This window comes from Ailuropoda melanoleuca, chromosome 13, assembly GCF_002007445.2.
Source record: "Ailuropoda melanoleuca isolate Jingjing chromosome 13, ASM200744v2, whole genome shotgun sequence".
Lineage (NCBI taxonomy): Eukaryota > Metazoa > Chordata > Mammalia > Carnivora > Ursidae > Ailuropoda > Ailuropoda melanoleuca.
In genome coordinates this window covers 31,047,946-31,060,119 of record NC_048230.1, presented here as the reverse complement: position 1 = coordinate 31,060,119, position 12,174 = coordinate 31,047,946, and the positions used below count along the sequence as shown (strand labels likewise).

The 12,174-nt window shown below is 49.5% G+C and overlaps 1 protein-coding gene across 1 annotated transcript in view; it reads left to right on the top strand.

The window, feature by feature from the left end:
- ERN1 (endoplasmic reticulum to nucleus signaling 1) overlaps positions 1-12,174 on the top strand; it is a 93,964-nt gene that overhangs the window by 65,410 nt on the left and 16,380 nt on the right. The window contains exons 8-14 of the mRNA XM_019805168.2: positions 54-126; positions 2,751-2,873; positions 4,076-4,177; positions 5,024-5,285; positions 6,514-6,592; positions 7,659-7,824; positions 11,513-11,631. Coding sequence (XP_019660727.2) covers positions 54-126; positions 2,751-2,873; positions 4,076-4,177; positions 5,024-5,285; positions 6,514-6,592; positions 7,659-7,824; positions 11,513-11,631 — 924 coding nt within the window. The remainder of the gene's footprint in view (positions 1-53; positions 127-2,750; positions 2,874-4,075; positions 4,178-5,023; positions 5,286-6,513; positions 6,593-7,658; positions 7,825-11,512; positions 11,632-12,174) is intronic.

The following is a 12,174-nucleotide window of genomic DNA, read 5'->3' as shown; positions in this document are numbered from 1 at the left end:
GTTAACTTATTTTTTCCTTTGCCTCCTTTTTTTTTTTTTTTTTTTTTTAAAAGAAACTTCCTTTTACCATCCCGGAGTTGGTACAGGCATCCCCATGCCGAAGTTCAGATGGAATTCTCTACATGGGTAAGAGTTCCTGTTTTCAACACTGAAACTTTGATCTCTTTGGAAATGAGTCCCAGAATCTGGGAAAGTGGCATGTCGGAGAGAGAGGTGTGCCGTGACTCCCCACCAGCCCTTCTGGGAAAGGTCTTTCTTGCCTCAGTTGTGCTTGTTCACGCCAGGATCAGCTGACCAATTAAGAAAGGGTTCCCCCCACTTGGGAGCAGACTTGACACCATTAATATGGTTACTCATTTAACAAGCTTTTAGCTGCTGTGTTGACTTACCCCTGTGATTTAAAGATTGCAACATACCCAGAAGCAATTGGATGAAATTTAAAGTGAACACAATAGTCTGAGCCAAGAAAGGGAAGCCAGCTTCTGCCTATTAATTATAGGACTTTCTTAGTATTTCCTGCTATCAGAATATTGGATAAAACAGCACTTAACAGCTTGCCTTGATAAGCTGCCTTCATACCTATGGGGTCACCTCTTTGAAAGCATCAGATCGCCTGCTTTTCTTTTATCATGTTGCTGCCAAAATGTCAATAAAAATGCATTTGTAATACAAAGGAGAACTGTGTTTATCTTGAAATCATGGTAGTAATAATATCCTGTATTTACATAGCAGCTTTCCTTCTGAGGAACTGAGAGTGCTTATTGCCTGTTCATGCCTCAGGAGCTTTATGGATCTTTCTGGGCCTCGAGTGCAGGCTGGATTTTAAGTTTTTGCCTGGGACACAGGGGCTGTGGCTTCCTTCACACCTTCAGGATGAGGAAGCCCCAAGCCTTGAGATTCAGTGGAAGTGATCATCACAGGCTTTCTCTCCCCCCCCCCGGGGCCATGCCCCATGCCCTCCTGACCATCTTTTTTTTTTTTTTTTCTTTTTTAAGATTTTATTTATTTATTAGAGAGGGAGGGAGAGAGAGAGTGGGAGCATGAGCAGGGGGAGGGGCAGAGAGAGAAGCAGGCTCCCCGTTGAGCGGGGAGCCAGATGTGGGGCTTGATCCCAGGACCCCAGGATCATGACCTGAGCCAAAGGCAGACGCTTAACTGACTGAGCCACCCAGGTGTCCCCCTCCTGACCGCCTTCTGACTGTCTGTGTTACTGTTGTCTGTCTGGGCTTCTAGCTTTTGCCAGTGGTTCATCACTTACGATGCATTTAAGATAGTGTGTTTCTATCATCTTTGTGTGGTGCCCTCTTAAGTGAGTTCATTAAGCATATTTAAAATTGTGGCAATTGCCTGATCCATCCATCCTTTAAGATGTAGCTGAGTTATGCAGACTATAATGGCCCTCGAAGTAACCAGAATGGTGTCATGCCAGATGGAAAGGGATCATGGGCACAGCTATTTGTGATGTTTTCACTCTATCTGCAGATCTTTTTCATATTAAGATTTTGTCATTGAGAACAGAAAGTTATCATCCATGGGCAAGTTTCACCTATGTAGTCTAGGCATGTATGTTACATCCGTTAGAACTAAGTGTAGCTCCAGCAAATTCTGATGCCCTGTTCTGTGGTCTGTGGTCACAGACACGTGATCTTCCCAACATCTCTGTAGTCTGCTTCCAAGAGCCCCTTGAAATAGGACCCTTGGCCAATAAGTTAGGAAGATCCCAGTGACCAGAGGCCATGCCTTACAAAGCAGAAATGCATACCTTGTGGTGAATGTGTTGACTTTCAGATGGGAGGCCCATGTTACCGACCCACCATTAGTGGGATGCTCTGGTGTATGTACCGTAGAGGCATATGCTGTGAGTTTTCCCAGTAGTGTTGTTTGGCTCTGCTGTCTACCTGTTCATACCGGTTAATCCGCCAACTGAGGTGTGGGGTATAGTGTGTGTGGCTGGGAAATAACTTGCTGGGGTCCTGGGCTGAGATAAGTCTGGCCTCATCAGCACCAGGTTGCAGCCAACTCTACTACCCATTCCCCAGTACCAGCTAATTCTAGTTATAAACCGTCACTGTAGATCCTCTTTACATGTGGGCTCCTTAGTAGGGGTGTGGAGATCTATGAATGATGGTTACCAAAGAGGTGAACCCCTGGGTGCATTTCTCTATTTATATAGATCCTAGTCTGTGGGAGAAGGATTGCCCTTCAGAGGCCAGGCTTTTCATATTTAAGGCCACTCATCAAAGCAATGAAATCTATGAGTTTTATTAGGTTATTAGGTTTGAAGACATTTTTATTTATTTTTTTATTTTTTTTTTAAAGATTTTATTTATTTATTTGACAGAGATAGAGACAGCCAGCGAGAGAGGGAACACAAGCAGGGGGAGTAGGAGAGGAAGAAGCAGGCTCATAGCAGAGGAGCCTGATGTGGGGCTCGATCCCGTAACGCCAGGATCACGCCCTGAGCCGAAGGCAGACGCTTAACCGCTGTGCCACCCAGGCGCCCCTGAAGACATTTTTAAACCATCATTAGGTTATTAAGTTATGATACGACCCAGTGGGCCAAGAAGTTTTATTATCTGCGCAGTAGCATTCGCCTTGTCACCCTTGGAGCGTCATAGAAATGTCTTCAACATCAGGAGAACTCCAGGCCTGTCAGCACAGAAAACATCTTGGCCTGCTAGTTTGGCAGAGACACGTTTTTTCCCATATGGGTTGAGTGTAAACCACAGTGTACCCTTGTAACCTTTCAGGTAAAAAGCAGGACATTTGGTACGTTATCGATCTTCTGACTGGGGAGAAGCAGCAGACTTTGTCATCGGCCTTTGCAGACAGTCTCTGCCCATCAACCTCTTTGCTGTATCTTGGGCGAACAGGTAAGGAGGGACCTTCTCTTGTGTACAACCTGCCTCGTTCTAAAAAAAAAAAAAAAGAAAAGAAAGTGAAGTAGCCTCCCCCCCAGCCCTCTATTCTGGGCTTCATTCTCTAGAAGGTGGCCAGAGCTGTCTTCTCCAAACACAGATTTTACCGCATCGTTCCCCTTCAGAAGACCCCGATGGCTCCCCGTGGCCTGAGGGATTAGCCCAAAGCACACACCCTGCAAAGCTTCCATTATGCAGCCACGACCTCTTTCCTCCTCCCTGGCTGTATTTCCCAGACTTAAACATTTTCCAATCAGTTCCCAGAATAAGCATCGCTATTTTTAAAGACGTTCAGCAGTGGGTCCCTCTCCAGCAGGTGTGCACCTGTTTGGCCTTGATTTGATCTTGACTCTGAGGCTGTTTTTTTACAGTGAGACTGTCTTGCAGCTGGAGCATCAGTCCTGGCCCCTCTCTGTTTTCTCTGTATTCAGCTTGAAAACGGATTGGTTTCTTCTTCAGCCTCTCTGTCTTGCATTACATCCTGTGCAGCTAAGAGAAACTGCTTGGCACTTTCTGCCTTTTGCCTGGAGATCTCCTCAGCCAGACCCGCGAGATCGTTAGGTGCTTTCTTGCGCCTTTCCAAGTTACTGCAAACCCTGGTCTTACTAATAGTGTCACCGCAGTGTAACCTGGGCCACCCCTTTGCAGCTTCCAGGAGCAGTTCCCTTACCGCTCCTTCGGTCTCCATGCCGGCCTGCCAGCCTCCCCCTGCCACCTTGTCCCAGCCAATGCCACACATTTCTGTGTGTTGTCATGGCCCTATCCCACTTCTAGGTACCAGTTTCTAACATCAACTGTCTATTGCTACATACTAAACCACCCCATCACTTAGGTGGTTTAAAACGACACTGTGATTAAAAAAATAATATAGTGATGTGCAATTAAAAAAACAGTAAGTAAACACGGTGATATTGATTCTGTGAGTCATGAGTTCAAGGGCACAGTGCAAGTGGCTTGTCCCTGCTCCACATGCTGTCAGCCAGGTTCACTCGTGTCTGGGACTTCAGTTCCCGTCCACGTGGCCTTTCTGTTTCCCACTGATGGCCTGGACACTACACATGATGTAGAGAGGCTCTGTCTGTTGCAATGTAGGTAAGGTCGGCACCTCAGCAGGTGCTGTGGCCCCTGCAGGTAATAGGCTGGTGTGTGTTCTCCAGAGTACACCATCACCATGTATGACACCAAAACCCGAGAGCTCCGGTGGAACGCCACCTACTTTGACTACGCAGCCTCGCTGCCTGAGGACGACGGGGACTACAGTAAGTGCTCCCGGGTGGCTCTGCAAGGCTGTCTGGGTACATGTGACCGGTGGGAAGCCAGCACTCCCAAATGCTGGAATTTCTCTTAAGGCACTCTTGGCCACCAGCTTCTGGATTTTCCAAGGCTTTGAGACAGTCAGTATTGAAGGCAGGGGCCTGGGTGAGAAGTGTGGAGGGGAACCGTGGTAGAATGGGTGGGGAGTTTAGCCTGAGAGGTGGGAGGATGCGCTTTGTTGAGTCTCTCCGTGGCCCAGAAGGAATGTACCACAGGCCCATAGGAAGCAGATCCAAGTATCCTCTGTGACATGAACAACCCACCCCCTAAATGTGACTCCTCCCCTTGCTTATTTCTCTCGTAAACATTCCCCGCACCCAAATGAAAACTGAAAGCCAATTTTGCCATCTGAACACTGATACCTGAAAGTCTGACAGAAATCTTCTCTGTGGGCAGATTTGGACAGTGTCAGTGGTCAGCTTTAACTTTCAGCTCCATCAGTGGGTTTGACACGATTGCCATACAGTTATCAGAGTCCTAGGCTTCCCCACTGGCTTACTCCTCCTCACTACTGACTCTCACCAATTGCGTCGAGCACTGAAGAATCTCACCAAGTAAATTGCCTTCCACAGAGGGTCCTGTCCTGTTTATAAGTCAGGCAGCTCTCTCTGTCCTGATGTTGTAGAGCCCGCACGGGTTCATTGGAAACAAGTGAAATTGTCGGGAGCGTATCTGAGAATACGCCAGAAGTCGTGTTTCCTTTAGCTAAGTGACTGCCGCTTGCCAGGAGGGAGAGGATGTGGTCACAAGACGGGGTGAGACCGCATGCTTTGTTTATTTGATCTGTACAGAGATGTCTCACTTTGTGTCCAACGGCGATGGGCTGGTGGTGACCGTGGACAGTGAATCTGGCGACGTCCTGTGGATCCAAAACTACGCTTCCCCCGTGGTGGCCTTTTACGTCTGGCAGCGGGAGGGTCTGAAGAAGGTGATGCACATCAACGTCGCCGTGGAGACCCTGCGCTACCTGACCTTCATGTCTGGGGAGGTGGGCCGCATCACCAAGTGGAAGTACCCGTTCCCCAAGGAGACGGAGGCCAAGAGCAAGCTGACGTGAGTCAGGGGACCTGGGGCAGAAGAGGGCAGCCGTGACCCAGACATCCCAGTCCCGCTGCAGCGTGGCAGAGCGTATACAGGACGCCACGGCGGAGGGCACACCTCTCAGAAGCCACGAGGTGTATAAAGAGCCGGGACTGGCTCAGTTGGAAAGCTCATAATGTGTATAAGAACTGGGGCATCCCATGATGCCTCAGAGTTCTCGAATATTAAATAAATCAAAATTATGGACAGGGATAAGAGACTGCTGATACAGAACCACAGTACAATTTGGATCTGTCTCAGCTGGAAGGAGGGCAAGAGATATCTTTACTTTTTAACTTTCTGGATTTTCTGAATTCTTACTATAAGTTATATTTGTGTCCAAAATCAGGAAAAGAGTATGAGCGCATGTATGCCTGAGACTCAGCAGGCTTGTGTTCGCCGTCCCCACCTGTGAGCAACCTGAACTCGGTCCTTGGCCTTGCTGAATCCCCGTGTCCCGCTCTGCAGAGCTGCAGAGAGAGCAGATGAGACTGTGAGGGTGCTTTCTAAGTTGTACTGCCCCTTTCACACGTAAGGTGTCTGTTGGGAGGGGTTTCAAGAATTTAGTGGACAACTAACCCCAAACTGGCTTTTGACAGCAACCACAAGGGTCTGGAGGTGCAGCTCCTGCCTTTTCACGCTAACCCCACAGACGAAGCCAGACCCACCCACCCCCACCCCCACCCAGGGATAGTCTACCAGCTGGGGGAGCAGAAGCCTCACCCAGTTTGGAACTTTCTGTGTATCCCTCTGCTGTAGTCATCCACCTCAGAGCAGCTGTTTCTTAGGCTTCTGTAGGACCTCTAGACTCCCAAAGAATCACGAGACAGAATGGCAGCTCGGTTGTCAGAGCGGGCTGTGGCCAGGGCCATCTTAGCGGCTTTGCAGTGGTTGCAAGCATTTAGTCTTTCCCGAGTGAGCACTGTCCGTGATTCTTTCTGCAGGCCCACGAGGGGATGGTCCAGCGCAGCCCTGCCCTTGGCAGACGAGGAAAGCAGGGCTAGCAGTTAGATGACTTGTGCACACCTCTGGAGGCAGTGAGGGACAGGTGGGGCCTGCAGTCCAGTTCCCAGGACGGTAGCCCTGCCTTCACTACTTGGGATGCCGGCATTTGGGGCTAGGATACTTCTTTCCAGGAAGGCCCCTTTTGTGGGATGCAGAAATTAAATGACTGGAATGTATGTTTCTGCTTGTCTCCTAGGCCCACCCTGTATGTTGGGAAATACTCTACCAGCCTGTATGCCTCCCCCTCCATGGTTCACGAGGGGGTTGCCGTTGTGGTAAGTCTTCTCTGGGGGGCTTGCAAGTGCAGCCTCCTCCCAGGCATTCCTGTTCCATTTTGGCAGAGAATGACTCAATGACATTGGAACATCCTGTGGGTAAAGAATGCAAGACACGGGTCTTAGATCCTCAGAAACAATTTCTGCCCATACCACATTCTACCTCTTGAGGAAAGATGCATGATGAGAGCAGCTTCCTAAGCCTAGGGAGCCCTGGCCATTCCACTTTGCTTTCATGTTCAAGTTTGAACTGCCCAGGCTGGTGTCCACAGCCTCCTCTGTCCGGGCCCTTGGGGCCTCACTGCTCGTGTCTCTGTGGGAGTTGTACAGTCCATCTTTTCCCTGATTCCAGAAGGTTCCTGTTTGCCTTTCTCCACCTTTGTTCAGGCTGTGCCTCACGCTTCAAATGGTCTTCCTTCCTTTTTTTTTTTTTTTTTAAACAGTAATTTTTTTTTTTTTTTAAAGATTTTATTTATTTATTCGACAGAGATAGAGACAGCCAGCGAGAGAGGGAGCACAAGCAGGGGGAGTGGGAGAAGAAGCAGGCTCATTGTGGAGGAGCCTGATGTGGGGCTCGATCCCATAACACCGGGATCACGCCCTGAGCCGAAGGCAGACGCTTAACTGCTGTGCCACCCAGGCGCCCCTCTCCCTTCCTTTTACCTGCTCAAATCCTTTCCATCCTTTCATGACCTCTTGAGGCCTCCTCAGACCTCCCCAGCCTCTTCAGAGTGTGGAGCCAGGAGCGGGCTCCTGGCCGGAGCGTCTTCCACCCTGGTCTGCGTAGAGACAGGGAGCTCCTTCACTTACCTCTCACAGTAGCCTCTGGGAATTCCACACACACTCTTCCCAGTTCCCAGACAGAAGAATTAAAAAAGATGTCCCTGATAAAGGTGTCAGCACAACATTGTCACATGTTGGGGGAGGAGCTTCTGCCATGTAAGGGTCTTTGTGTCTTGCTCTGACTGTCCGACTGTCCGGGACCAGCCCCACGCTAGAAATAGCTTCCCTCTGGTACTCGCCCTCAAGGGCTGCCCCAGACCTCACTCCCGTTCCTTATTCACAGCCCCGAGGCAGTACTCTTCCTTTGCTGGAAGGCCCCCAGACCGATGGGGTCACCATTGGGGACAAAGGGGAATGTGTGATCACACCCAGCACAGACCTCAAGTTTGACCCTGGGCTCAAAGGCAAGAACAAGCTCAACTACCTGAGGAACTCCTGGCTTCTGATAGGTAAGCGTGGGTTTCTCCTCCGCCCCGGCACGGCGTGCTGCCCCCTGCTGGGCAAAGCCCGGCCTTGTTAGTGTGGTCAACATTGCGGGGTGCTCGGTTCAGGCAGGTCCAAGACAGTCTTTCAGACCCGGGACCATTTTTACCCACAAGGAAAATAAACAGGATAGCTGTGTTACCAAGTCAGTTCTCAAAAATCGTTTACTGTTCCAAAACCCAAGTACTGACTTAACATAACCTTTATGCAGTTCTCTGGCACACTGACTGGCCGTTATGTGCCAGACACTGTCACTAAGCACTTTAGAACCCATCTCATTTCCGCCAGCGGCCCCTTGTGAGGTAGACACCTTGTTATTCCACTTACGGGAAACCAGGGTGATTCCTATGGAAGAGTTCCCTGGGGGTGGGGCAGGGGCTGGGAGAGGGGAGGTTGGAGACCCAGGAGGGATGGAAGGTGGTGAAGAGAACGAGGCTGGGCCTGGGTCAAGGAGCCACAGCAGAAGTCCCCCATGTGTATGTGTGTGTTTGTGTGTTGGGAGGGTCCCCTTTACCTTCGCTTCTGTTGTTGCTGCCCTTGCTAATGGCCCTCAGGGGGAATTGGGGGTCCCGTCAGCCACAGCGATAAGTTGAGATGACACTCAAAGGCAGTGAGTGTGAAAAATGAAGGCAGAGTCATGTGAGAGGAGCTGTGTCTCTGGCAAGTGTCCCAAGTAAGTAGAGCAGGGCAGAGTTTTTTTTAATTTGATTTGCCTTCATGTGTCCCATCTTCCCCAGTTCTGCTGCCTCCCGGCCCCAGAGGTGCTGAGAGGCGGGGATATGCAGTGTTGTGAGGGGGGACAGTAAGCAAGTAGGTGCTAGCTGCTGAGTGGAAGGGGCAGAGAGAAGACAGCGCTGAAGGTACCGGGAGAGGATGTGGAATGGCTCGGAGGAGTGTGGGCCCAGGAGGCTGCAGGGTCTGCCCTGCGGTGGCGCCTGGGCTGGGCTGGTGTGTGTGTGGGGGGGTGGGTAACTGGGTGTTGCAGGCAGGAGCCTGAGCGTACTGGAGTCCGATCCATCCCTTTATGCTTGTCTGAGTCTTGTTCTTCCTGACTCCCTGTAGCCATTTGTGTGCTGCTTATTATTTCTACCAAATAATGATCAAAAGAGATAAGAGTAATTCTCCCTGTTTATTGAGCAAAAGTAGTTTCAAGAGCATGTGTGAGTGGGTCGAAGTGAGGGGAAGTAGCTGATGAGCAGAGGCCGTTAAAATTACAAGGTCATGTCATTTTCTGTACCAATTAAGGGATACATAAACTGCCCACCAGTGGCTAAGAGGTGAAAAAATTATTGGAAACTAAGGAAATATGTACATAAGACTATAAAAAATACGGGGGAAAAGTCTTCATGGCTAGCTTGCAAAAAAAGATAGCCTTTTAAAGTGGAAAGGTTGTCCAATTAAGAAAACTGAGAAACTCAACAAAGTCTGAAGAAGTAATTAGGGAGTCACCCCACGCTTCTTTTTTTTTTTTTTTTTTTTTTTTTAAAGATTTTATATATTTATGTGACAGAGAGATAGCGAGAGAGGGAACACAAGCAGGGGGAGTGGGAGAGGAAGAAGCAGGCTCCCACCGGAGGAGCCCGATGTGGGACTCGATCCCGGAACACCAGGATCACGCCCTGAGCCGAAGGCAGACGCTTAACGACTGCGCTACCCAGGCGCCCCCACCCCACGCTTCTAAAGTCCCCGGAGGAACTCCAGAGATTGTCATTTTTTTAGTCATTTTCAAATAAGGAACTACTTGACAGTCTTTGCATAGACTTGGGGCCACAGGTAAAATGACATGCCCTTTTATGTCCAACTGTGTCCTTTAATTTGGTTTTTGGGGAAGATATTAAGGATATCCCCACTTCCACATTGGTCTTGAAAATAAAATGAGTCCACTTAGCTGGAGCAGTGTGGTCTCTGGCTTTCCCCAGAGTGATGGCACTAACCTGGGGTGCTCTTGACTCCCCCTGGGAGCTTTGTCAGACAAGCATGTGTGACCCCTGGAGATCCTGATTCAGTAGGTCCAGGGAAGGGCCTGTGCTTTTTGCTCTGGATGGTGATTATGATGATGATGATGATGATGATGATGATGATAAATCACGAAGACCAGGCACTGTTTGTACAAACGTGTTGGGATCTCCTGATGACGCTTGTGAAACAGTTGGCTCAGAGCGTGCAGCATGATAGCACCGCAGGCCCAGCTACAGGAGGTGCCTGTCTATGAGCAGACGTACAGCAGGAAGCGAGGATCTGGGCTAACCATGTCTGTAGTGGTCTTTGGCTAGGTCCCTACTGGGAGGCAGGACGTGAAACCCCAGGAGCAGGTCCCGGGGATGGGGGCAGGCAGGGCCCTGCAGTACAGGATGGCACATGGGAGAGCAACCTGTTTTCTCCTCAGGGGAAGGTTTCTTGTTAGTGAGCCTCAGAGGTACCTGGAGAAGCTCACATTCAGATCCCCAGGCCCCATCAGCAAATCTGAGTCCAGGGTCTGAAGCAGGTAGACCCCACATGAGGACATCCTGCTCCCCAGCAAAGCTTGTCTCATAGTTCTCATGGACAAGGGGAAACTGGTGGTGGTTCAAAACAAGATGATCTTATAGAGGGGCGCCTGGGTGGCTCAGTCGGTGAAGCGTCTGCCCCCGGCTCAGGTCCTGGGGATTGAGCTCCACATTGGGCTCCCTGCTCAGCAGGGGATCTGCTTCTCCCTCTCCCTCTGTGCACACTCTCGCTCTGTCTTTCTCAAATACATAAAATATTTTAAAAAGAATGATCTTATAGATAGAGAACTGAGAAAGATTTTTCCAGATCAAGAAGTGTACATAGCATGGACTAGTTTTTGTTTAACTTTGTTTTGGAAATATAAACCATAAAATCTCTGATAGGTTTGGGATAACAGTCGAAAGATCATAGGGTAAGATTGAATCACAGGGAGAGAACAAAAAGGAAAGTGTGTCCTGGGGCCAACGGCCCAGTGAGAGAGAGTTAACTGGCTCTTCGGTAGTATAGGAGTCATTTAATGTTAGAGCTAAACAGATTTTCAAGCCATATTGAACCCCAGTTGCTTATTTTATTCAACTTTGTCTCTCTCACGGTAGTATGCACACAGTAGATACTCGGTAAATGTGTAACATATACTAGGTAGTCTTCAAATAGTGAGAGAACTGTGACTCTCTGCTCCCCTAGCAAATGCGTCCTGTTTCTTGTGAATAATTCACCACTTCCCAGGATTAAAATTAATTTAAATACCAAGGTGGGAACGTGGTAGCCTTGGTAGGTTACAAGGTAGGCCTTGAAGGGAGAACTACTTTAGTTTTTAATGACGCTTCAAGATGCTTCAGCAGCCCACAACGTAAATTAGGAATTACCCACGCAAGTCTTACTCTGAACATATCCCAAAGATCCTGATTCCTCTCATGACAAGGACACTTCTTTGCCCCTCGTTATGAGATCCAGAACACTGTATACCTGCCACTGAGTAATAAAATTTCTGTCTTAATGAGATTTTTCTGGTAACTGCCTCTCATTTTCTCTCGCTTTACAAATGTGGGTATTTGCACTGTGGGCCCCTCCATTCAGCTGTAGGGGAGTGACTATTCCCTAAGCTTAGCATGGAGGGCTACCACCGCGTGGGGAGCTGGTCTCATGGAAATTTGTTTCCTCCCATAGGACACCATGAAACCCCCTTGTCTGCGTCTACCAAAATGCTGGAGAGATTCCCCAACAATCTGCCCAAACATCGGGAAAACGTGATTCCTGCCGATTCAGAGAAGAAGAGCTTTGAGGAAGTGAGTGGGGACGTGAACAGTTAGTTCCTCAGTCCTTGTGTCAGGTGTTGGGGGAAGGCATTTGCCCTTGCCTTTGGAGCTTGTAGTGGACTCAGGAGGGGAGAGGAATGCTCGGGAACCCAGAGCAAACATCACCCAGTGAAGGCCTGGTGGGGAGGAAGATGAAGCACTTCGTGAGGGCCATGGGAAAGGCAGAGGGACGGGAGAGGGAGTTGGCCTGGTGGGACAGAGGTAAAAGGCACTGGAGGACAGAAGGCAGCAGAGATGAAGGCCTCGAGGTGGGACAAACTCTGCGTGTGCAGCTCTGGGGCCGAGACCAGATCTGAGGCCATCAGGTGGGGGGCAGTGGGAAGTGGGACCATATGCTACAGAGGAACCATGTTACTGAGTTTTGCTTGTGCCTGGCAGTGGAGCCAACAGTTTATGAGAAGAGGAGGTGGGAGACCTGAAGTTTCATGAAGCCAGGAGCGGCCCTTTGGAAATAGCCAGCTTGGCTGCTTGGTCTGGTACAGGCTTAGTCTGACAGGGACCCAGCGTGCCTAC